Below are 27,996 nucleotides of genomic sequence, written 5' to 3' on the forward strand. Positions count from 1 at the left end.
GTCCTTTGTATTTTACAGTATGCACACTTAAACAAGTTCAGCAACTAGTATGTGGTCATATCACAATAGGCGGCTAATAAGAAAATGTACATAAAATATACATGGTACTGTGGATAATAATAATAATAATAGATGAAAATGTATGTTGTTTTTTTAGCTATTACTTCATTTGTCTAAGAAAACTCTTTTACATTTCTTGTAATTTGCAATGATGACTAGTCACGCAACAGTACATAAAGCAGACCTGTCAAGCACTCATGGGGGGCCAAGCTTACCAATTTAGTGGTGATATAGTTCAGTATGTTACATTTCTACTTTGAAGATTAGGGTCTTCATAACAAAACATTAAGAGTCCTTGTAGGAAGAGTTGTGAACCTAAGGAAATTTTAAAACATTAAATTTCCTATAAAAATGTAAAAAACAAAACAAAAAAATTTTGCAATATTTGACTTTGGGTGGCATTCACTACTGTGTGATACAATATCAGTATGGATAAACAATCACCACAGCTGTACTCAGTTTTGCCATGGTAAAATGACTTTGCGTGAAATGGATGTCATTCAATATTATCTGTAAACAAGGAGGAATGGGACTGGCAGAATATGTAGCAGATTCTAAGAAAAGTCTTCGAGAGGGAAGTTTGGATTCAGACTTTGAGCACAAAGGGGGAGATTTATCAAAGGGTGTAAAAGTTAGACTGGTGTAAACTGCCCACAGCAATCAATCACAGCTCAGTTTCCAGCTCTGGTGAAAGGAAAGAGGAGCTGTGATTGGTTGCTGTGGGGAGTTTACACCAGTCTAACTTTTACACCCTTTGATAAATCTCCCCCAAAGTGTCAGCATTTTGATAAAGATGGACTTTCAGTTTATAAATTACTGGTAACATGTAAACACCTTAGCATAGGTTTCACTGAACAGTAGCCTTGTGTTTGTGAAAGTTTGCAGAACAATGATTTTTAAGCTTTAGCGTCAAATTAACTTTTGGCACATTGTCACTCCCAAGACCCTCTGAGATTATGAGTGTAGCAGGGTAAAGCATGTGGCAGCCCCCAAATTAAATCATTTGCTCCATACACTATAATAAACAGAATAAGTTAAATTTGCCTAAGTGTGCTGTCGCACACATTTTGCTTGGCTGTGATCTTGGGTTTGCAGCAGGTATCAAGAGTGAGACCTGATGCAATCTTTTGTTTCGGACATGTCAAAAGTTAATTTATTCAATACTAACACTTTAAGGCATGCCCAAATATAAATCAAATGTTGCAAACAAATGATACACTAAAGGATAAGACAAAAGCAAACAAATAATGTAAACAAAGTTCTTATTTCCTAAATTACTGGATTCCACATTGAATAATTTTTTTATATAATTTTTCTATTAGCATTTTAGACTAAATATTTAAACAGTCTCTTTCATTTATAACCAGCAACCAGCTGTAGTTACTTAAAGGATCATTTTATGTTTAGCAATAAGGGCCTTAAACACTTAAGGCATATATAAAATTAATGCTCAAGGGTTTGAACTCAAGTTAACGTGGACAATATAATTTTTGTTTTAATGCTAGTATTAACTATTTGGATTTACAGAGAAATGCATACACACCAGTATTAATCGTAAACTTCTCCTCCCACGGTTTAGGTCTACAAAGCTGGCAACCTTTCCGGGCATTAGTCTCCAGAAATGTAAGATTTTGCTTCACACTGTAGAAGGCTTTCAGACCATTTTGTATTGTAAAATGGTGCATAAATCACAGAACCTGTCTGCATTGTGTACAGTTACACCTCAAACATATCAAAGACAGTGATATTTTGTGTAATCATTTGTACATGAAGCTGCATCTTTAGTGCAGACAAGAGAGCTGGTATAAAAAAAATGTGTAGCATTGCAGCAAAGACACCTACTCAATGGCAGGTATTCCTTTTTTCCGGCCTCTTTTAACAATAAAACATGCATGGACATGCTTTGTTGGTGTTATTAGCATACAAAGGGGAGGAAGATGATAGCTATTAAGCCGCTACACCACTTTCCAGCAGCAGTAAAACAAGACTGACATGGTGATTAATCTGTAAGTTCTGTGTCACTGTGTAATTACCAATTATTCAGTGGAATGGAACTATAAAGATTAAGCAAATGACAACCATAGCTTGTCCATCCTTTCTAGAATAAGTAGGTTTGTTGGTAAAATTTACATAGCATTCCCTTTTTAGTATTCTACAGAAATCAGCTTCCAGTTTGTTTAAGAAAAAAAGTTGGCATTATGAAGCATCACAACAATCCATACCTGTAAAACACTTAAATATTTTAGAAAAATTAAATAGCAGTACTCATAATTGTTGCCGGCCTTTTCCTGCAGCAACTAGGTCAAGAGACCAAAAAACTAAACAATCAACTAAATACACAATTTAAAAGACTGGAATAGGAAAAAGCTTGCATCAGATGGAATTAGCTACAGGAAAATCTCCACTGAAGATCACTTTCATCCTCTAAATAGCACTGCCCTACAGAACGCCTTCACTGGAAAGCACAAATTACTTTATGAATACATAAGTATGGTCAGATGTATTCATACCACATATTCCCAAACATAAGGTGGATCTTTGATAAAAAAAAATACTATATCACAACCTATGTTCTGGCCTTCTGTTCATCACAGATTATTTTCTGTATGCAGCATTATTGGATATATTTTGTGAAGACCACAGTCTTCCCATACAGCTCTCCTAGTAGTCCCTAAATTCTGCGTAGGTGCTCATGTCATTTTGCGGAGGACAACTTTGGTGGCGAGTGTGGGGATTTCATGTGTAGTCCTTCATCACGCTGCAATGAGTGAATTACGAGATCTAAAACATGTTGCACAATGAGGGATTTGTAGCACTGCAAGCTTGGGACAACAAGGTTTTACTCATTGTACATCACAGAGCGACACCTCTCAGCAGTTGCCTTAGACATGGCTGACCTGCTGAACTTTTATGCTCAGCTGGGGAGGGGGGGCAGCATATTTTGTAATTTGAAGGTGTTTTGTCTACAGTCGGTCCATTCTGAATGTATCTTCTGTGGCAGGGTCAGTCAAGACCATATCTGGGTCGTTAAGCATATGCAGTCCATCCAATGTCAAGGGATCAATTTTCAGTTCATCCAAGGGAAACTGTGAATCAGAGTCAAAACTTACATCTCCAACCCCAGCCAATGTACTGGTAAGTTCCTTTGATAGACTTGGGGGAGACTCCCCTGTTACTGTAAAATTACAAACATATGTATTAGGTTAAAAAAAAAATATTTGGATTGTACTGCATATTACTCAAGCCAATACATATGGCTTACCTGTGAGGATGATGTTCGGTATGTTGCTATGGCTGGCATAATTAAGCTGCTGAGAATCTTGTAAACTGCTGTGACTACTCGTAAGTCCCATCATAGCGGCCTGAGAATAGTTGAGGGTCGAACAAGGACTGTAAAGGCTGTTGGAGCTGATTGCATTTTCAATCATGTTAAACTGTTCAAGCTGCACAAGAAAATAAAAAGATCATATGCCATTAAAGTGAAACTGTCACCTGGAAAAGTCCTAGCAATGGTACATTGTCCATAGGGAAAGGATAAGCATATTACCGTTCATTTAGCTGTCTGCCGGCTCCATCCACCGTGTTGTGGAGTGACCTAATGACTATAAATATCGGGGAGTACAAGGATCTCTGCCATGGTCTATGTATGCCCAGAACTACAACAAAAGGTCTGCACTCCTATGGAACGCCTAGAAAACTGGGATACAGCCTATGCCATAGGCTGTATCCCAGTTTTCCAGGCGTTCCTTAGGCTGTATCCACCAGCTGCACGGAGTGCAGACCTTTTGTTGTAGTCCTGGGCATAAATAGACCATGGCAGAGATCCTTGTACTCCCCCTGATATTTATAGTCATTAGGTCACTCCACAACAGTCTTTTTTTAAATAAACCTAATAGCCCTAATTCTGATGACCTTTCTGGGTACTGCCACCAGATAATTTTGTCCTGCTATAATATCTAGTATTTCCTTCTACAGCCATTAAGCGATACGCATTATGCATAAGGAAGACCAAGTCTCATTTACTTCCAACACGAAAGGAGCACAGATCTCAGCTGCAGGGTATTGAATAATTTAGTGCAATGTGATACACACAGTATTAAATATTAACCAATGTTTCTTATTTAAGAGCAGAATGTAGGATAATGGGTATGTTTTTAAATCACAGACTTTCCACATGTCATAATGTTTAAGACTAAATATAATAAAAAGAATTAAAGAAGTCAGTGCTGAGGTGCTTTATAATGGAAATATATACTGATATTATATATTTTTTTTTAAAGGGAACCAATCACCACCAAAATGGCATATATAATTTTTATTATATAGAGATTATATGTACTATACACACACACACAGAGTAAAAAGCACGCAGCACTGTTTCCATACATATAAGCTATCCTCATCTCCCCTGAAAATGGTATGTAAAATACCCTTATATAGGCATGTGGCTGGTCCTCAGCACCAAACTAGTCACCAATGGTACAGCCGTGTGGCTCTGTGATTACAGTGCCAAGGCGATTCAAAGAGTTTCCCCGCTGCCAGCATGATATTGACTCATCTTACAATTAAGCAACTTACCAATGGAACTTTCCCTTTGTATTGGTGGCTCGCTTAGATGGCAGATCGTCTGCCCTACGTGCTCTTGCTTATTAAGTTATTATTCTTAAGTACTCCTCAATAATGAAGACTACTGCCCTGACTCATGCCTCTGTAGCAAGAATGTATGGCCAAGGGCCAACTTTATGATTATATCAACATGCATTTGTTTAGTTGTTTCTAAGTTTTGTCTTTGTTTTCTCAGACCTTCCTCTCCCGATCTATCCTACCCAAGAGTCCCTTGCATCTTACAACTGTGTATCTGGTTTTCCATGATGATCGCTAGATCTATGAAACTAAGTCCACGCAACACCCGGCTTCGGTGAGTTATTTTACTTATGAGCTTCCTTCACTTGATTGTCCCCCATGGCTAAGCTGGTTATACTGAAAGTGAAGGGGCTAAATTTGAATGTCAAAAGATTATTATTAATGCAGGAGTTATGCTTCTCAAAGGCACACATAGCGTTCCTGCAGGCAGGGCCGCATTTACCACTAGGCACCCGTGGTCGGGGGCCTAGGGCAGCACCTTGCAGGGGGGGCAGCACAAGGGAGCTGGGGGGAAAAAACAACTTTTTTTGTTTTTATTTTTTTAGTCTCCCACCTCCCATTCAGACTTGCCATAAATCTGGTGACTTTTTGAGGGGGTGAGGGGGTGAGGGGGTGGGAAGGTGGAGGTATGATCAGGTCTTGTGTGGTGGTGTTTCCTGGGTCTAGTATGGCTGTGACGCCTGGAGCTTTTCCCTACCAATCTACCAATCCTTTGGTCAGAATTCTTTCAGACAATATGGAGACTACTCTAATCACTGATTCTATGTGGAAATTTATGTTTTAAGCAGTTAAAAACCATGAAAAACGAGATTCAGACAATGTTTGTACATGTAGAGAAATGCATGTGGCTGAAATGGCCAAGATGGAGCGTCTTCAGGTTTAGTGCCTAGGGCAGTAGCAACTGTGTATACGGCCCTGGCTGAAGGACATGCATTACGATGGAACAGCTAATTTAAAATTTGCTCAACACTCCTATTTCTGCGACCAAGGGGTTTAAACATGCAGGTGAATAGACTATCTTTCTAGTAATACCCCCACTGTTTGTTTGCTTAAAAATGCAGCTGGCACTATGCTTATCTCCTGGCCTTGGTTCTTTTTCCCAGAATCCAATTCCACTGGCACCTAAATGGTCCTCTGCTAAAAACTCAAGAGATATGAGATTCTATTTGGATCTCTTTGGCTTTTTATTTTATAGAAAATGAAGGGTCTGTTACATCTCAGGCGGTTCTGTGGGAGGCCCATAAGGCAGTAATATGGGACCACTTCAAGCTCTTAGTGGTCAACAGCAAAAACATAGCTGGCCCGTATGTGAGTAGAGATGAGCGAACCTCGAGTATGCTCGAGTCCATCCGAACCCCAGCGTTTGGCATTTGATTAGCAGGGGTGCTGAAGTTGGATACAGCTCTAAGGTTGTCTTGAAAACATGGATATTGCCAATGACTATATCCATGTTTTAAACATAGCCTTAGGGCTTTATCCTACTTCAGCAGCCACCGCTAATTAAATGCTGAATGCTTGGGTTTGGATGGACTCGAGCATGTTCGAGGTTCGCTCATCTCTAGTAGGGAGGCAAAAAACACCATCTGCACCTTAGAACGTTCTTTAGCATATTGCCCTTTCCTGAGCACGTTGCGGAGATTGCTTGAACCAGCTTATAGTTCCCCTTTAAGAAGTGCTCTGGCAACAGTCAAACAAACCTGCTGATATCCCCCTTCAGCTCTTTACCTGACATTTCCAGCCCTGGTCTATTTCGAATAGGTAAAAGACCTTTTCCTCCGAACTCAGGGCCCTATTACACGGGTCAATTATAGTGCGGGAAATCGTTATATTGTATATGGATAGATGGGAGAGTATTTTAGTGAAGAGTATTTCACTGGAGTACTGGAGGATTAACTAGGACAGAGAGCCAACATCTTCAATTTAGATTGGAGATCGCTGCGGGAGGTCCCAACAAGCAGAGTGACCAGGAATATCAGGCGCTGACCGGCTGTCCGTTTGCCACTCCCCAATGGATGATAGGAGACGCAGTTCAGGATAAAAGCACTTATTAGTAGATGGATTACGCGTTTCAAGAACCTTCTCTTCATCAGATCCATAAAAAATGTACACACAGTGGGGTTTAAATAGGTAAAATGGTGGGAAAAACAATTTGTGAAGTGAGCCCTGATTGGCTCCAGTGTAAAAACTATCACATGCAGTAAAACAAACAAATTCATCTTATAGCCTTCTGGCATATAGCATAAATAAGCTGTTATACACATTAAAATATAAAACATGATCTAAAACATAAATAGATCAAAGATAAAAACATTACAATCCTACAACCATTTTTAGAATTGTTACATTTAACATCACAACTGATATTGTTTCTAAATGTCAACGCTAATGTAGTGCAGTGGTCTGGTGTTTGGCTTGAGAGCCAGGAGTCTTGGATTCGAATCCTCTGATGGACTGTTGGTCAAATGATGGACTGTTGGTCAAAAGTGTTTATATTTTCACGATTGTGACTGACTAAATTAAACTACAGACTAATATTTTATTACAACTGTATTTGTATAAATGGAATTAGGGAATGATAGAAACAATACTAAATGGTTAAAAAGCCAACCGTTACAATATTTGCCCTTATGAATACTTGTATTGCTCCTGATGCGATTGTGATGCATTCCCGTCGGGGGGATGAAGCACTCATTTGAATCAAGTTTTTATTCGAGTTAGATAGTTCCTATTGGTTATATAGATGCGTTTTAGTGAGTGTTAATTTATCAATTCACGTGGAGGAGGAGAGGATTGGAGATGTCATTACGTTATTACTTCTGTTGCTTCGTTCAGCCCATTGGGCTGTAATCTATCCATAGAATAGATCCAGAACATCTCTTTTTTTACCAAGTTACTGTATCTGTTGTTACAATTCGCAGGTATTTGCTATGGGGACAAGGGCAGCACCCGCCTACGCTAACCTGTTCATGGGACACTTCGAGGAATTGTTCATCACCAATCATCCTTTATTCTCCCAACATGTGAGACTATATAAAAGGTATATAGATGACCTTTTTTTCATTTGGGAAGGTGACACCACAGCAATCGATGAATTTGTAAAAGATCTCAATACTAACAGTTGGGGTATTAATCTTGTTCCCCACTATTCAAAGGAGAAAATTTAGTTTTTGAATCTGTTAATATACCATGAAAATAATAAATTTCTGACTGCGACCTATTTGAAATCAGTCGATCCCAACAGCTACCTTTCCTTCCAAAGCAGCCATTCAAAAAGCTGGAAAGTTAACATCCCTTTCGAGCAATTCAGGAGGATACGAAAAAACTGCACAAAAGACAACAAATATAGTGAGCAAGCAAAAATCATTGAAGACCGATTCCTAGCCAAGGGCTACCCCAAGAGACTAATTGAGAATGCAGCAAAGAAGGCTGCTACCCCATCACAGGAGGAATGCCTTACTACACAAAAGGAAGAAAAGAAAGACACCTGGACTATCGGATTCATCAATGAACTTTATTACCACCTACACTACGGATCACCAACATCTCAGAAACATCCTGACCAAACATTGGCACATATTACAGTTGGATCCATTATTACAAAAAGTAATTCCAAATAAACCAAGAATCATATACAGAAGAGCCCCGAATCTAAAAGGAATACTAGCCCCAAGCCGAATTAGGAAGCATACAGCAACAGTGTGCAATGAATCAAATGTAAAAGGAGTTTATAAATGTAATTCCACTAGATGCCTCTGCTGTGATTCAATTAAAACAGGTATAACCAACTTTTCCAACAAGAAAGGTAAAGTGTTCAACATTAAACACAAAATGACCTGCACTTCAAATTTTGTCATTTATATAATAGAGAGTGTACATGTAATTTACAATACGTGGGAAGAACCACGCAACCTCTACATCTTAGGCTAAATAACCATATAGCCAACATCAAAAGAGGGTTCCTAAAAAATAGTGTTTTGCGGCATTTTTTAGAGAAACACAATTGTAATTTTATGGACCTCAAAATATATCCGGTCGAACAAATACCTGTGAATTGTAACAGATACAGTAACCTGGTAAAAAAAGAGATGTTCTGGATCTATTCTATGGATAGATTACAGCCCAATGGGCTGAACGAAGCAACAGAAGTAATAACGTAATGACATCTCCAATCCCCTCCTCCTCCACGTGAATTGACAAATTAACACTCACTAAAACGCATCTAACTCGAATAAAAACTTGATTCAAATGAGTGCTTCATCCCCCCCAACGGGATTTGAACTTGAGTTTCCTCGTTGGCCAAATGATGCACTTGCCACTAGACCAGCATCTCTTTGGGAATATGTAGCTTTGACACTCTTTCACATATAGGCGAACCCAGCCCTAGAGTAACACATTCATTCTGGTCCTCTCCGGCCCCCGTACAATACAGACATTGAATGCATCACAATCGCATCAGGAGCCGTACAAGTATTCATAGGGGCAAATATTGTAAAGGTTGGCTTTTTAACCAATTATTATTGTTTCTATCATTCCCTAATTCCATTTATACAAATACAGTTGTAATAAAATATTAGTCTGTAGTAGGGCTGGGCGATTAATCGAATTAATTCGATTAATTCGCCCAGAAGGTTAGAATCGATTTGATTTTTTGTGAAAATCGTAAATTCGATTTTCACAAAAAATCATTGCGGGCAGAGAAGCGCGGAGAGTCAGTCGGGCGGGCGGACGGGAGGTGCAGGTGCCGGGCGGGAGATGGAGGGCGGGCAGCACGGCGTGGAGGTGCCGGTCGGGCATGAGGTGCAGGTTACGGCCGGGGGGAAGTGCGGGGGCGGCGCTGCGTGGCGGTGCCGGGCGGGCGGGAAGTGCGGCGAGGTGCAGGTCGGTCGGCAGTCCCCCAGAGCCGCGACCGACCTTCCCCAGCTGTACACATAGCCCTCCTCCCCTCACCCCGGCCACACATGCAGGTCCCGGTCTCTGCAGGGACTGTAGTGGTGATAGCGTCGCTGCCATTACTGGAGCTGTACAGCAGGATCTTCACCCCTGATCCTGCTGTACAGCTCCAGTAATGGCAGCGACGCTATCACCACTACAGTCCCTGCAGCCTCCTGCAGAGACCGGGACCTGCATGTGTGGCCGGGGTGAGGGGAGGAGGGCTATGTGTACTCCTTTCCCAATCATTCCCAGCTGCCCAGCCCCCCTCCATCTCCCCCAGTCCCCCTCCATCTCCCCCAGTCGCCCTCCATCTCCCCCAGTCGCCCTCCATCTCCCCCAGTCGCCCTCCATCACTCCCAGTCCCCCTCCATCACCCCCAGTCGCCCTCCATCACCCCCAGTCGCCCTCCATCACCCCCACTCCTCCTTCAGTAACCCCCAGTCGCCCTCCGTCACCCCCAGTCGCCCTCCGTCACCCCCAGTCGCCCTCCGTCACCCCCAGTCGCCCTCCGTCACCCCCAGTCGCCCTCCATCCCCCCCTAGCTGCCCATCTATACCTGTACTACTACAGCCCTCATCTATACCTGTACTACTACACCCCTCATCTATACCTGTACTACTACTACTACTACACCCCTCATCTGTACCTGTACTACTACTACACCCCTCATCTATACCTGTACTACTACTACTACACCCCTCATCTATACCTGTACTACTACTACACCCCTCATGTATACCTGTACTACTACTACACCCCTCATGTATACCTGTACTACTATTACACCCCTCATGTATACCTGTACTACTACTACACCCCTCATGTATACCTGTACTACTACTACTACACCCCTCATCTATACCTGTACTACTACTACACCCCTCATCTATACCTGTACTACTACTACACCCCTCATGTATACCTGTACTACTACTACACCCCTCATCTGTACCTGTACTACTACACCCCTCATCTATACATGTACTACTACTACTACTACACCCCATCTATACCTGTACTACTACTACACCCCTCATCTGTACCTGTACTACTACTACTACACCCCTCATCTATACCTGTACTACCACACCCCTCATCTACACCTGTACTACTACCACACCCCTCATCTATACCTGTACTACTACCACACCCCTCATCTATACCTGTACTACTACTACACCCCTCATCTATACCTGTACTACTACCACACCCCTCATCTGTACCTGTACTACCACACCCCTCATCTATACCTGTACTACTACTACTACACCCATCATCTTTACCTGTACTACTACACCCCTCATCTATACCTGTACTACCACACCCCTCATCTATACCTGTACTACTACAGCCCTCATCTGTACCTGTACTACTACACCCCTCATCTTTACCTGTACTACTACTACACCCCTCATCTATACCTGTACTACTACTACACCCCTCATCTTTACCTGTACTACTACTACACCCCTCATCTATACCTGTACTACTACTACACCCCTCATCTGTACCTGTACTACTACTACTACACTCCTCATCTATACCTGTACTACTACTACTACTACTACATCCCTCATCTGTACCTGTACTACTACTACATCCCTCATCTTTACCTGTACTACTACTACACCCCTCATCTGTACCTGTACTACTACACCCCTCATCTATACCTGTACTACTACTACTACACCCCATCTATACCTGTACTACTACTACACCCCTCATCTGTACCTGTACTACTACTACTACACCCCTCATCTATACCTGTACTACTACACCCCTCATCTATACCTGTACTACCACACCCCTCATCTATACCTGTACTACTACCACACCCCTCATCTATACCTGTACTACTACCACACCCCTCATCTATACCTGTACTACTACTACACCCCTCATCTATACCTGTACTACTACCACACCCCTCATCTATACCTGTACTACCACACCCCTCATCTATACCTGTACTACTACTACTACACCCATCATCTTTACCTGTACTACTACACCCCTCATCTATACCTGTACTACCACACCCCTCATCTATACCTGTACTACTACAGCCCTCATCTGTACCTGTACTACTACACCCCTCATCTTTACCTGTACTACTACTACACCCCTCATCTATGGGACGGTAATAGAGGTATGAGATCCAGCACTCCCAGTGCGTGTAGATGAAAGAGTTCAAAGGACTAAAACATAACCTTTAATGGTAAGGACTAAAAATTGTAGTTAAAACCAACGCGTTTCGCGCAGCAGCGCTTAATCATGGTTGTAACCATGATTAAGCGCTGCTGCGCGAAACGCGTTGGTTTTAACTACAATTTTTAGTCCTTACCATTAAAGGTTATGTTTTAGTCCTTTGAACTCTTTCATCTACACGCACTGGGAGTGCTGGATCTCATACCTCTATTACCGTCCCGTAGTGAACACAAGCCTGGCTGCTGCCGCAGGATCCGTGCACCCAACCCCCACCCTACCATTGGAACTTATTTTGTTCACACATGCAAGGTGAGCTGGTCTAAATCCCTTTTTCTTGTATTACCCCTCATCTATACCTGTACTACTACTACACCCCTCATCTTTACCTGTACTACTACTACACCCCTCATCTATACCTGTACTACTACTACACCCCTCATCTGTACCTGTACTACTACTACTACACTCCTCATCTATACCTGTACTACTACTACTACATCCCTCATCTGTACCTGTACTACTACTACACCCCTCATCTTTACCTGTACTACTACTACACCCCTCATCTGTACCTGTACTACTACACCCCTCATCTATACCTGTACTACTACTACTACACCCCATCTATACCTGTACTACTACTACACCCCTCATCTGTACCTGTACTACTACTACTACACCCCTCATCTATACCTGTACTACCACACCCCTCATCTATACCTGTACTACTACCACACCCCTCATCTATACCTGTACTACTACCACACCCCTCATCTATACCTGTACTACTACCACACCCCTCATCTATACCTGTACTACTACTACACCCCTCATCTATACCTGTACTACTACCACACCCCTCATCTATACCTGTACTACCACACCCCTCATCTATACCTGTACTACTACTACTACACCCATCATCTTTACCTGTACTACTACACCCCTCATCTATACCTGTACTACCACACCCCTCATCTATACCTGTACTACTACAGCCCTCATCTGTACCTGTACTACTACACCCCTCATCTTTACCTGTACTACTACTACACCCCTCATCTATACCTGTACTACTACTACACCCCTCATCTTTACCTGTACTACTACTACACCCCTCATCTATACCTGTACTACTACTACACCCCTCATCTATACCTGTACTACTACTACTACTACTACATCCCTCATCTGTACCTGTACTACTACTACACCCCTCATCTTTACCTGTACTACTACTACACCCCTCATCTGTACCTGTACTACTACACCCCTCATCTGTACCTGTACTACTACTACTACACTCCTCATCTATACCTGTACTACTACTACACCCCTCATCTATACGTGTACTAGTACTACACCCCTCATCTTTACCTGTACTACTACTACACCCCTCATCTGTACCTGTACTACTACACCCCTCATCTGTACCTGTACTACTACTACACTCCTCATCTATACCTGTACTACTACTACACCCCTCATCTATACGTGTACTACTACTGCACCCCTCATCTATACGTGTACTACTACTGCACCCCTCATCTTTACCTGTACTACTACTACACCCCTCATCTGTACCTGTACTACTACACCCCTCATCTGTACCTGTACTACTACACCCCTCATCTGTACCTGTACTACTACTACACCCCTCATCTGTACCTGTACTACTACTACTACAGCCCTCATCTGTACCTGTACTACTACACCCCTCATCTTTACCTGTACTACTACTACACCCCTTATCCACTATACCTCCACTACTAAACACACAAAGAAGATCTCCTATACTATATGGGGGCCCAGAATGGCACACAGGGGGCTTGTCTACTACAGGGGAGCACTGTTACAGTGAGAAGCAATACAGTTGTCTCAAATGTCATTAAAATAGTATCTGATGCTGCAAGGACAAAACTATTCTGTTTATTTAGCAAAAAGGAAAAAAAAAATCGAGATTAAAATCGAGAATCGTCCAAAATTTTTAAAAAAAATCGAGATTTTATTTTTTGGCCATATCGCCCAGCTCTAGTCTGTAGTTTAATTTAGCCAGTCACATTCGAGAAAATATAAAACCATTTGACCAACAATCCATCATTTGACCAACAGTCCATCAGAGGATTCGAATCCAAGACTCCTGGCTCTCAAGCCAAACACCAGACCACTGCACTACATTAGCGTTGACATTTAGAAACAATATCAGTTGTGATGTTAAATGTAACAATTCTAAAAATGGGTGTAGGATTGTAATGTTTTTATCTTTGATCTATTTATGTTTTAGATCATGTTTTATATTTTAATGTGTATAACAGCTTATTTATGCTATATGCCAGAAGGCTATAAGATGAATTTGTTTGTTTTACTGCATGTGGTAGTTTTTACACTGGAGCCAATCAGGGCTCACTTCACAAATTGTTTTTCCCACCATTTTACCTATTTAAACCCCACTGTGTGTACATTTTTTTATGGATCTGATGAAGAGAAGGTTCTTGAAATGCGTAATCCATCTACTAATAGGTGCTTTTATCCTGAACTGCGTCTCCTATCATCCATTGGGGAGTGGCAAACGGACAGCCGGTCAGCGCCTGATATTCCTGGTCACTCTGCTTGTTGGGACCTCCCGCAGCGATCTCTAATCTGCATTCTTCTACCGGTCATCCGGAGCTCCAGAACGGGCTGCAGACGGCTTCTACTAATCTGCGCAAGGCGGTGTTGGGCTCGGAGCTCGTCCGCCATAGGTGAGCGGCATCTTATGTGCCTTTTTATTATACAGTTTCAATACAGTATTACGCTATGTGCGCCCGCCGGTGCTCTCTGTCTTTCTAACATCTTCAATTTGCACAACGTGTAAAGAAACCCAATAAAAACTACTTATGGGGTGGTATCACACTCATATTACCACATTTTGTTAGGAATGCCCATCAATAATAAGTTATTGGGCAGGTGGTTGCAGAACTACTTTTACCTTTCAGAAGTTCATCCCCTGTTTTAAGTCTCCCTCCTAAAACCTTAGGAATAACACCTACCAAGCTAATACAAAAAATTCTAATGGCGGCTAAAACTCTTACAGCTAGGCATTGGAGACAGCCTTTCCCACCTACGTCACTGGACCTGGTATTTGGGGTAAGGAAATGCGATCACTTTACAGCATCTCTGAATAACAAGCTAGATGCATTTGAAGTTGTTTGGTCTCCTTGGGACTTTTTTTTATCCCACTATTAAATTGATTATTATATATTTTAAAAGCACAAAGAATAGACTAAATTGTTCATCCACGTTTCCCCTCTGTTGAATTCCTTTGGTGTTGTGGTCCTCAATTTATCCCTAAACCAGTGATCTAGCCTTTAAAATTTGATCCATTCTAAAAATCATCAGATCCTTATACCTATATTTCCTGCTTCCAACACAACTGAAAGTTGTGAACTGAATGCTTACTTGTCTAACTGGTGGCATTTTAACAAGAGAAACCATGTCATTCACTTGTATATTTCTTTTAATTTTATTTTAATTTTCTTTATATGATGGTTTGACATAAGCAGAACTGATATGACATGCAAGATATCAATCAATGCAGAGTGAGAATGCTAAAAGTGATGACACCATGTCTAGTTACCAATGCAGTACCCACCAGCTGACTATTGGCAAGTAGTACTTGGATGTTTTTAGAACTTATTTTATCCCTAAAAGTAAAACAAGTGATTTCAACAGGGGCACATCATGGAATGCATTAACAAGCACTACTGCAGAATGGCAGTTGATAATTTTGGTAATAACCAAAACTTAAAGGGGTTGGCCACTTTATAGTAAAATAGGAGTATTAGTAAGTGTGCTCATTGTATATACTGACAGCAGCTCCCTGTGTACCTCATGGAGTTAAAATCAGACTCCCCTTCACCAGGCTGGGCTGCCCTGCTCTGTTTTGTTTCAGTCCACAAAATGGCCGACATGGAGGAGCATGTGACCAGACCCCGTCCACTATGTCCTCCATAGACATATACAGGCTCTGTGGTGGACACAGGGGGGCGGGGCCTGGTCACATGCTCCTCCATGTCAGCAATCTTATGAACAAAAACACCACAGAGCATGGAGGAAGGGAGTCTGATATTAGCTCTATGAAATACACAGGGAGCTGACATCAGTATATACAATGAGTACACTTACTAATACTATACACTGAGCAATTTTACTATTAAGTGGCCAACCCCTTTAAGTAACAGATCTCCTTGATTATATTTATTCACATTTTATTTTACAACATACCTGGTGGGACAAAGCATTTGTTTGTCGTGCAGTCATCTGCTGGTCATAAAATGAATCTCCAAACACACTGCCTAAAATTGAATGCTATAAAAAGGGGAGAAAAAACAAATTGGTGATGGCTCTTCATACATTGCGGATATAAAATGATTGGAATTAATGCTTTAAGAAAAAAAATTATATACAGTTTAAAACACTGGTGGCCAACATTTTCCGGGATGCACAGTTTCTACATTTCCACTAGATTTCATTATGCGATTATGCATAATAACATAACACATTTTATAGAAATGATGTACACATTTTATAGGAATGATTAAGTGTCTCAGCAAAATTCAGTGCATGTTACACTATGCAAGTACAGTGCAATCTTGGATTACAAGTAACTTGGTTTCAGAGTGTATTGCAAGAGAAACTTATAATTAAAAAAAAAAAGTTACTTGGTAAAAGGCAATATTTCCTAATAAAAGCTCCTCTGTGACACCCCCCCCCCCCAATACTGTACTGGGTAGAAAGTACTCTCATTTTAATCCCACTGCTACCCGATGAACTCTGCCTGTGATCCTGCTCTACTCTGAAGTCTGTCCACATAATAGCGGCTTCCCCCTAGCCTCTGAATTAACCCCTTCACCAATAGCTGTTGCTCCACTAATACCAGCAGCACTAGTGCCAGTAGGTTTGTGGCCCCCAGGGGAGTTGTGTGTGGAGGGAGAGTTAACTGATTCACCCCTTCTTTACAGACAGTGTTCTTTATTGATACAGTGATGCAATCCTTCACTCCTAAAATAAGCAGGTTTTCCAGGTGTAGCTACTCCCAAAAAGTGTAGAGTATAAAAATTTATGAAAACAATAAAAACATACAGTGCAAATCATTAAGCGTTTCCAGGCCAGACAAGCCTCTTCCTCAGGTGCTTGATTACCAACAGGAATTCAAATACATTAGGCAAAGATGACAAACAAAAACTCACATATCATTAATAGGACAATATACAGATATGTAAAATATCATTGGAAAATATTACAAAGAAAAAAACAAATATAGAGTGACATATGATTATATAAAGTGTTTTGTGTTCTATATTTGTTTTTTTATTAGAGATATTTTACATATTTTAATTAAACTACTTCCTTTTACATACAGAGTGCATTTAGAAAGTCTTCATACCCTACTCAAATTTTATGTTGAGGCTTTGTGCTAACATAAATAAATAAAAATAAACCAAGCCTCAAACCATCTGCATTCAATACCAGTAATTATATAATTGGGCTGTAAAGGCTTTGATAAGAAAGGTCACCAAAAACCTCGTGGTCACTGTGGCTGATCTTCGTAGATCCTATTTGCAAATGGAAAAACTTTCCACAAGGTCACTGCAACCTGGCCTCAGAGTGCCCAGAAAGAAGCCTTTCCTCTGTAAAATCCAAATTGGAGTTTGCATAAATAATGCTAAAAAGCCCCTAACCGACTCTCAGACTAAGAGAAGCAAGATTATCTGGTCTGATGAAAACAAGACTGACCTTTCTGGCCTCAATGCAATAGAAAAGACAACACTGCTCATCACCTGCATAGGACTAACCCTAATATGAAAAATGATGGTAGGGCTAAAAGGTTCACCTTTCAAACAAAACAATGAAACTAAGCACACAGCCAAGACAACACACGAGTAGCTTATGGAAAACCCTATGAATGTCCTTGAGTGGCCCAGCCAGAGTCCTGACTTCAACTCAACAGAACATCTCTGGGAGACAACTAGACAACTGCAAAAGTCTGCCTACTGACTGACAAGTACTGAGTAAAGGCTGTGAATACTTAAATGAACAGAGTTTTTTTTTATAAATTGGCAATGATTTATCATTATGTTTTCACTTATTATAGGCTGTTGAGTGCATGATGGGCGAACAGCATCTGTGATTTTAGCACAAGGCCACAAAACAAGAAAATATAAAAAAAAAGTGAAAGGGTTTGAACACTTCTCAAATGCATTGTAAATTTCCACTATAAAGGCATGAAATAAAATACAACCAGTATTTAATAATATGGACAAAGATCATTTTATTGATACACCTATAAGGCAACTTGAAACAGGTAAGGAATTATTTTTTTTTTATAGCAAATGATGGAACACAAGACCAACAGATACAGACGAGAACAAGTGTCAGGAAACTTCTATACATGGGTTTCTACATTTTATTTGTGATCTCAACAGTCCTTTGCAAGAATCAAAATTTCCTATAAAATGTGAATAGAGATAAGCGAATTGTCTTTTGTTAAGATTAGTATGAAGCCGCACGTTCTGCTTTTGAATTCAGAAATCTGGGTGCTCCATGGTGGTGGAGAAGGTGAGGAAAGCCGGAGGATTGCCTGAATCCACCTTTTCCACAGAGCACCCAGACATCGTGATTCAAAAGCAGAGCATGTGGCTTCGCACGAATCCTAACGAAGCATGCTTTGCTCATCTAAACTGGAGATTGTGTGCAAACAGAAAGTAAAAATGTACAGATTCTGCACTTTTGAACGTTTGACACAAATTCATAGGAAGTCAACAAAGTAAAAATATTTAATATTAATAAACAATGTTCAATATTTTTGATGCCTACACTTTATAGTTAACCTAAATTAAAGGGGTATTCCATTCTATATTAATAATTTAAATTACTAGAATACATCATCACTTTATGATCATGGGGGTCCTGATTATGAGAATGAGAGTCCTCTCTACTATTCATCCCATGCAAAGTTGTCCCTGGTAGATAAGAGTAAATTTTGAGCACGCTTTCTTCAGCAGCCTGTAGCAATTGAGTGAAGATAACATTGATCAATGCAGTATAATAGATACGGCATTAACCCCTTAACGACCGCGGGCGTATATTTACGCCCTGAGGCCACCTCGGAGAGTTCAGAGCGGGGCCGCGCGGCGACCCCGCTCTGAACCACCACGGTCCTGGGTGCGGCATGTAGCCCGGGACCGCGGTGCCCACTAATTAAGAATTCAGATGCAGCTGTCAAAGTTGACAGCTGCATCTGAATCCTTTATGCAGCCGATTCCCTGGTGTTTAGTGGGGTGGATCGCCCCCCTGGGACGTTGTCCCGGAGGAGCGATCCACACATCCTTTACCGGCCGGGGTCAGCACCGTAATAGTGCTGATCCCGACTCAGCACTCGATTGCTTTCGGCTGAAGCAGCCAAAAGCAATCCAGTGCCTCTCTCATTGATCTATGCTGTATAACTATACAGCATAGATCTCAATGAGAGATCAGTGTGCATATACTAGAAGTCCCCCAGGGGGGCTTCTAGTATATGTGTAAAAAAAAAAAAAAAAAAAAAAAAAAAAAAAAAAAATTATATATATATATATATATATATATATATATATATATATATATATATATATATATAGTGCTCATACAAGTCCCCTAAAAGCACTACAAATTAAGAAATATATATACTTTTTATTATATGAAAAATCCTATGCCATATTAAAAGTTTAAATCATCGCCCTTTCCCACTTTTTAAATAAAAAAATAGACCAAAAAATAACATATTTAGTATTGCTGCGTGTAGAATCGTCCAAGCTATTAAATTATCACATTCCTGATCTCCAATAAAAATAGCAAAATAAAGGTTGCAAGTGTTTAGCAAATGCTATGGCCTTTTAAACACGAGTAGGAAGAAATGCAAAAAATGAAATTTTGCTTGGTCCTCTTCTCTGAGATCCACTTAGTACTGACCTGTTCCTGCCGGAGCCTGCTTCCAGAACACAGACCTCTGCCTGCCTACCTTCCTTCACCTAGTGTCAGCAGGTCAATGTGAAGTACCAATAATTACACATCACACCTTGGGTTTGATGCTGTGCCCAGCTGTTTATTTATGTTGACACAGCAAACCTGCAACAACAAATCCACAGCAGACAAACTACTGTATGTAGAAATATACCCTAATAAAATACACTTAAGAAATATTATATATGTCATTTTTTACTATATAGTGTTCGCAGCCACAACAATACTTGTACCTTTTTCTAATCCTGGACAGCTGCAGCTAGAGGCTCTATACAAAGAAACAACAGCAGGGTTGACAATGGACAATGTCTGGTTTTGTTACGACCTGACAAATTTGTCCTGGATTGGCATGAGTAGATTTTCGATAGCATAGGAGGTAAGAGAATGAAACATAAATGTCCATCAAAGACCCACATTCTATTTTGTCAATTTCTTTTTCTAGATCAGGCCTCCAGAACTGGACACAGTATTCCAGATGTGGTCTCACTAGAGCTTTAGACAGCGCTATCACACTCCCTCTTGCTACTGGTTTTACCTTTAGCTATACAGCCCAGCATATGATTAGTTTTCCATACTGCCTGGCTGCACTGGTAACTCATTTTAAAGGGGTACTCCGGGCAAAAGCCTTTTTTTATATATGCTTGGGGATGGGTTGTTCAAAAATAATAAAGGACCCTTCTTTCACGGTATCTTACTACTCCGTCCTGATGTTCAGCTGCTTCCAGGACCTACTGTTGTGAAGGTGCAGGCCAACCCAGTCAATCAGCAACAGAGATGGGACACTGCAGACTGTCCGGCAATGTCACGATAAGTTTCAGAAGCAGCGGGACTAAGGGCCCTATGACATGGGACGATTATTGTGTGGAAAATCGTTATATGGTTTGGATTTAAACGTTAATCGTTCGGTGTAATTCCAGGCAACGATTGAAAATTGATCATGTGTCGTTGATCGTTCATTTGGATCTCACCCTAAAATCATTGTTTGCTGTAATTCCGCATTCGTTCACTAATCATTTAGTGTAATTCTAAATCGTTTCTTTACTGGGATCAGATGGAGTAAACGATCATGGTAACGATCGTAACTAACAACTATCGCTCTGTGTAATATGGGGAACTAAGGGTCCATTTACACAGAAAGATTATCTGCCAAAGATTTGAAGTCAAAGCCAGAAACAGACTATAAATAGGGAACAGGTCATAAAGGTAAGCATGAAATTTCTCCTCTTTTCAAATCCATTCCTGGCTTTGGCTTCAAATCTTTGGCAGATAATCTGTCAGATAATCTCTCTGTTTAAATGGACCCTATTTCAGGTTAACAATAAACAATCATGTTTGTGATCGTTTATCATTAATCATTAGTTGTTAAAAATTGCTTTGTCTAATAAGACCCTAAAGGGTAGGATACAGTAGGTTAGTGTCAGGTGAGTGTATTATTTTTAAACAACCCATCCCCGAGCAGATATATATAAGGCCCATGCCTGGAGTGCCTCGTAAGGCTGTCAGAAATGCTACCCTTAAATTCTTCTCTTTAAGGGTCAGTAACAAGTAAAGAGTGCGCAGTGGATTTTAAACTGCGATGTTCGCAGCAAATCCAATTATTATAGTCTATGGTACTCTATTCTCACAGCAGATTTTCATTCTACTGCGAGAATGTATTGTGCCATAAACATTAACTACTTAGCTCCTGACACCATGCTTTTGTGTCCACGTTTCACCGGCATGCTCCCGCATGCTTCTCCGGGTCCCTGTACATTGACAGCCCGCTCAGCTAATCACTGCGATGTCCCGTCAAAGCCAATAATTGGCTGAGCAGGCCCTCACTGAGCAGGGAACGCAGAGAAGAATGTGAAAGCTTGCAGCTGGGAGCAAAGTAGGTAATTTTTACAATTCTAAAGCACAATATTCTCACAGCGGAATTTAAATCTGCTGCAGGAATGGAGTGCCATAGACTTTAACTGAAGACAGTATCACAGGGGATTTCACTGAGAGAATAAGGTAAATGCAAAGGCACCCTAAAAGTCTTTGCTAACACAGAACTGCCAATATGATACTCAGATAGAGGATTCCAGGAAGTGTCCAGGGTCCACTCGGATATTATACTGTTTGTGAAGAGTAGACCAGAGCCATATGGGTAGACTATTCTAAATGACGTTAAAACAGGTTATGGTACTGTAAAACATGTGCTTGTGGTATGGGCTGAGCTTGGGGTAGAGTTCATACTTGGCACTGACCTTCCCTATTTCTGGTAGTTATGGGAGAGTGAACCCCCTGCAGAGTATGCTATACAACTGCCTAAAGCTGAAGAGCCAGGAGAACCATATACACATGTAAACTGAGTCCAAATAGTGTCCAGAGATGCTACCAAGCAAAGAATCCTGTATGTGCCTAGACTATCCTGATATTGGATGTGATTATTGCACAGTCTAAACATAGACTTGAAAAGTCTGATGAACTAAATGATAAACATGTATTGCATGCAATGTCCGTTAAAAATATCACACAGCAGTTATGTGATACCAGTTATGTAACGTCAGATTTGTCTAACATGCATTTAACCCATAACTATGTCACACAACCTGGTGAATTATGGGTGTGCTACAGAGTTAGTTCCAGTTAATGCAGAGTGTGAATTAACTGCTAAAGAAGCCCCTAGAGGTCATGGCATATAATGACGAGAGTACTGCATGGGATGAATGTGCTGTGGTTAAAAGCAATACAAAAAGTTTAAGGGACTTTACTGACTCAAGTGAGGCTAATGTGGTTGCTAGTGGCTGTAGCTACAGATGATAAAAAGGAGAGTGGGTAGAGTGTAGGTGACTCTCCTGGCATACTGCAAACCCATAATCTTATCTACAAAGTTAAACAGCATGTGAGAAGTTATTGTGGCAGTAAGCGGTATGAATGCAGTGTCTGGCATGTTTTGCCAAAAGTGGTGCAGTGAGAATGCATTTCGTCCAGAAACATAGGGGGGGGATTTATCAAAAGGTGTAAAATTTAGACTGGTGCAAACTGGCCACAGCAACCAATCACAGCTCCTCTTTCCCTTCACCAGAGCTGGAAGCTGAGCTGTGATTGGTTGCTGTGGCCAGTTTGCACCAGTCTAAATTTTACACCCTTTGATAAATCTCCCCCACAGTGAAAATGTGTTGTGTATTCTCACACCTTAACAGCGTACTTATAGTAAGCAAGATAGGAAGTGCTGCTTTTTTAATATGGTCTTTCATGACAGCTAAGTCTACATATTACACCAGAAGTAAAACAAAAATGAAAGAAAGGCCAAAAGTGACCAGTGTGAACGTGGTTGCAGACAGAAATGATGCAGGAAGATAGCCAGGTGTGCTTGTGAGGGAGCTGCAGCCAAGAGGACTTTGTGAAACCAGTGAGCAACTGGTGAAATTAAAGCGGTTATCCAGCGAAAATCTTTTTCTTTCAAATCAACTTGTTTCAGAAAGTTAAATAGACTTGTAATTTATTTCTATTTAAAAATCTCAAGGCTTGCCATACTTATCAGCTGCTGTACATCCTGCAGGATATGTTTTTTTCTTATCAGTGTGACACAGTGCTCTTTGCTGACATCACTGGCTGAGACAGGAACTGTCCAGAGCAGGAGAGATTTTCTATAGGGATTTGCTACTGCTCTTGACAGTTCCTTTCTCAGACAGAGGTGGCAGCAGAGAGCACTGTGTCAGACAATAATTCCTGCAGGACATACAGCAGCTGATAAGTATTTGAGATTTATAAATAGAAATAAATTACAAATCTATTTAACTTTCTGAAACCAAATGATTTGAAAGAAAAAGATTTTCGCTGGACAACCCCTTTAAGCAGTAGGCTCAAAGGACAGCTAGGGAAGCTGTGGCATTAGTGGCTAGATGGCTTAGGATTTATTTTATGTGCAAAGTGTTGCCTGTGTCTTGCTTTTCCTTTGTTGGACAAATAAAGCTGACTGCGGTCCATTGCAAACATATATCACTGACTAGACTGGTTTATGGTATGCCAACCATCTCAGACCCAGTAAGTAACCCCCAGATTGTCACACAACCCTATTGCACACTTTTACATCATCAGCAAACAGACAAACTTTACGTACCAAACTTTCTCCTAAGTTACTAATAAACATTAAAAAGAACAAGACTCGGAACAGACCCTTTTGACAGACCTTTTGTAACCAGTCTCTACTCGGAATACACACCATTAACAATGACCCTCTGATATGGATCTTTCAGCCAACAACAAATCCACTGAACTATCCAGGGATTAAAGGAGTTATCCAGTGCATCAAAAACATTGCCATGGGGTGCTGATTTTGCAGTTCCATTTAAGTGAATGGAGCCTAATTGCAAACCACACCTGAACTGGATACAAGAGTAGTGAGGTCTCTGGAAGAAAGTGGCCGTGTTTTTCTAACGCTGGATAACCCCTTTAAAGTGACACTATCACCCCCTTTCAGCAGTAAAGCCTAAATTCTGCATTTTTCATACCTTAATTTATTATAGATTTCTTGGCGCTTGGTCCAGTCCTGCCCACATCGGCACTTAAGGCCTAGATACGCACATTAGGATATTTTAGGAAAGTAATGTATTACACGCAAACACCTGTGACTAAGCATTTTAATGGTCATCCCATTGCAATAACCAATGCATGCACAAAGATATGGGGTTTTTATGTATTAGAAACGTTGTGCTTCCAGTAATTTCCCCTGAAAAATCATCCTCTAAGTGGAATGAGGTATCTGTGATGAGAAAATCCCCTTTAAAGTCTAATTATTATTTAAAAAAAACTTCTAACATGTCATAGCGACATGGCAGAAGTGTATATCGGTTGAGTCTGGCTGCAGAGAACCCCACCGATAGCTAGAACAAAGCACTCACTCTGCCCTTTCATCTCCGCAACAGGTCAGTGAATTCTATAGACTGCTTGTATTATCAGTCTACAGAATTTAGCTCCCTGTAGTGGAGATGAAGGGGCAGAGCACGTACCACCGCACACGTCAGCCCCTTCGTTCTATACTGCTGCTATATTCTGAAATTACACCAATTGTTCTGGAACATCTCTGTAGTTTGTGTAAAGCAGCTAAGTAATAGGCACGCTGTTGACAATACTATATCACAATACTTTCGAAAAATGTTATCTGTTCATTTTCACATAAATCATTTAGTACAAGTACATAACATAACCATCAAGACTGAGATGGCTTTGGGAGAAATTTATTATGGCTTGCACATTAGTTTTCTCAGACACAAAAGTCCCAAATGTTTAAAATTTTCAGCGGGATAATGTCATGCTTGCCACTTTTTAACAAGTGAGTGGTGTTTAGAGAAAAGGAGACATTGCCTCTTAGTAGCTTAGCACATTTACTATAATTTAGACAATTAAGGCTGCGTTCACACTACGTTGATCATGTCTTGACAAAGGATATGCCTGCTCAGCCAGTCACTAAGGCAGATAACACCGGTAGACTGTGATCAGCTGCCCGGGCATTTGTGTGTTTTCAGGCAGGACCAGGAAGTGGAGATCAGAAGGAGCTGGTAAACCTTGGTATAGTAGCAGTTGGGGACTTCTCCATCCCACTTGACACCTCCATTTAAAATGTTATAAATAGGATTTAAGACTTATCTAACAGTTGTTACAAAACATTGTATTCATTTTTGGGGAAAAGCAAAGTTTGGCATTTTAACAAACTGATTGCACTAACCAATTTCTAGCACACACTTCCCAGTTTTTGTCACTAAGACCCACACACTTTGAGCTTCATGATGGGCATTAATAAATAACTAATAATGGTGCTGTTAATTTCACACATTCAGATCTTTAACAGCAATTACTGAATACAAGGCCAGAAACAGATCATGAATGGAAAACATCTATGCAAGAGCGACTTAAGCCGCTTATTTTTCATTTTTATTTCCATATCCACTCCTGGCTTTGTATTCGATAATTGCAATTAAAAGCCTGAATGTGTCAACACATCCTTAATGAGGGCCCTCATAGTTATTAATAACGATACCATAATGATTATTAAAAAATATGAATAAAGGAAACCTGATTATATGTTATTTTTACCTCTCAAGCCAAAGAGCAATGAAACCTAGTTGAAGACATCTCCTGTATTCTGTTAGGATTTGTTAAGCTTTTCATTGCATAACGTTAATGAGAAAAAAAACTAGGCTCCTTTTACCCCGGCCAATTATCAGTAGGTAGTAAGTGTTCCTACGAACCTTCATTTATCTGATAACTGGTTAATTTAAAAGAACCAGCAATCAGCTGATAAATGAGCAAATGCTTATTCAATGACCGATTGGATCTTTTGTGCAGCCATATAACTGTAAAAACACACGTATTTACACACTCTTTAAAAAACAGATTAAATTGAGAAATATATTTTTTTTACATTATGAAAATTTTTAAAAACACAGCTCTCCCAAAGGACTGATTGAAGACCATACATCACAGCGACCTCTGACACCTCAACAATACACACATCTAATTATGATACTATGCAACACGATGGGACATTAGAGTATCATGGAAAACAAAACAGGTACAGTGAGAGACCATGGGGCAGCAATGGTAAGACTGAAAGCCTACAATATAGTCAAGGCACAGATTCCCTTACTTGAGGGGAGCTGCCTGGAGAGAAACCTTGATTGGAGACAGGAGAAGTGGGAGACTGGTTGGCTGGGGACCCAGCATTACTGCGGTACTGCTGGAGAGAAGCCTACAGAACAACACAGAATTAAATACCACTGGCAGGTTACAGTTTGTATTTGAAGATGTCCTCTTTGGAAAGTACTTTGCTGTGATACCAGTTATGCACAAATAAAAGAGTGGCTAAATAAAAACAGCAGCACTGCTTTAACACATACATTGGTTCCTCCCAAAGTGAAAGCAAGTATACTACTATGGACTTAATTTTTTCACAAGTTTGAGCATACTTCCAGCGCAAAATTAAATAAAAATGTTTTTTTTTTTTTTTTTTTATATACAATACTTTTCTATAATGTTTCCTTTCAATCTGTGGTCTACCATGTTACAGATACAGTGAAGCTGCAGCCAGGCCTTTGATCACAGCTTCCAGCAGATGTGCTTGGTAAATCAACAACAGAATTTAAACATGCCAGGGATAAACATATATCTATCCTAAGATGAGATTGGAAAAACTTAAAGGGCAGACTAGATGGACCCAGTGGTCTTTTTCTGCTGACAATCTTCTATGTCTCTTCAAGCCTGCTAGTTCACATTATACTTCCCTCTATGCTTTGCAAGAGTGAGTAAAGGTGGCCATACACTTCAAATAAGAGTAGGTTCATAGATGAACAAATAACTTGATGAATGATCCTTTCACAAATATGGCTATATACATTTTACTCCATATTTGCCGTTAAAGGGCTTGTTCTGTCAGGAGACTTGTTACATATTTTATATGCTGAAGGTTAGGTTGAAATATTTAAAAAAAAGGACCACTTACTTTTATGGCTCCCATGCCACCTCCAGTATTATGCCACTCCATTCCCAGCAGTCGAGCCACTTTCAGGGTCAGGCCTGCTCAGCCTAAAGTGTTTATACAGCGGGGATGGAAGTGGTATACTACTTTAAGCAACCAAAAAAAGTAAGTGCCTGAGTTTGATTTTTTTTTTTATTCACCCCCATCCTGGGCATATATGTAAAAAGTGTCCTGCCAAGACAACTTTCATACCAGAAATTTTCAACACAACTTATTTTTGGAAAGAAGGACACTGGCAGTGTTGAGTGGAGAGGTAGAGCTGTTCGGGATCGGTAACATAGGCTGTATTCATGTTTTCCAGGACTCCCTAGGGGTGCATCCAACTTCTGCAGCTGCGGGAATCAAATGCCAAGTATTCAGGCTTGGAGAACATTTTTCGAATCCGAACAGTTTGGCCTCTGGTCAATACTATTTTTTGATCAGTGAAAATGGAAGTTTATTGATAAATTTCAACCAACGATTGATTGCTTTGTTTGAAATTGTTCACTTTCAAATTTAATTTAAAGGGGAAGTCCAGGCAAAATAATTTTAAGATATGTTATTGCCCAACAAAACTTATGAAAATTACTAATACACACTTGTTATGGGAAACGCACCTATATTGCATTTTC

General features: G+C 40.5%; 1 protein-coding gene and 1 long non-coding RNA gene across 5 annotated transcripts in view; one reads left to right on the top strand and one right to left on the bottom strand.

The window, feature by feature from the left end:
- Nucleotides 1–798: 798 nt before the first annotated feature.
- The window catches only part of CRTC1 (CREB regulated transcription coactivator 1), a 131,029-nt gene continuing 103,831 nt past the window's right edge, over nucleotides 799–27,996 (bottom strand). For 3 of the 4 annotated variants that reach the window (XM_069962476.1, XM_069962474.1, XM_069962477.1), the window contains 4 exons: nucleotides 26,498–26,599; nucleotides 16,108–16,191; nucleotides 3,323–3,503; nucleotides 799–3,235 (listed from right to left, as the gene is read on the bottom strand). In XM_069962476.1, the coding sequence (XP_069818577.1) occupies nucleotides 3,024–3,235; nucleotides 3,323–3,503; nucleotides 16,108–16,191; nucleotides 26,498–26,599 (579 nt within the window). In that variant the 3' untranslated portion in view covers nucleotides 799–3,023. The remainder of the gene's footprint in view (nucleotides 3,236–3,322; nucleotides 3,504–16,107; nucleotides 16,192–26,497; nucleotides 26,600–27,996) is intronic. The other variant, XM_069962475.1, reaches the window with a different exon arrangement.
- LOC138785958 (uncharacterized) lies at nucleotides 3,067–18,063 on the top strand. The gene is made up of 3 exons (XR_011362173.1): nucleotides 3,067–3,195; nucleotides 4,862–4,978; nucleotides 17,978–18,063. It is a non-coding gene; the product is annotated as an uncharacterized lncRNA (long non-coding RNA).

The sequence above is a fragment of the Dendropsophus ebraccatus genome, chromosome 3 (assembly GCF_027789765.1).
Source record: "Dendropsophus ebraccatus isolate aDenEbr1 chromosome 3, aDenEbr1.pat, whole genome shotgun sequence".
Classification (NCBI taxonomy): Eukaryota; Metazoa; Chordata; class Amphibia; order Anura; family Hylidae; genus Dendropsophus; species Dendropsophus ebraccatus.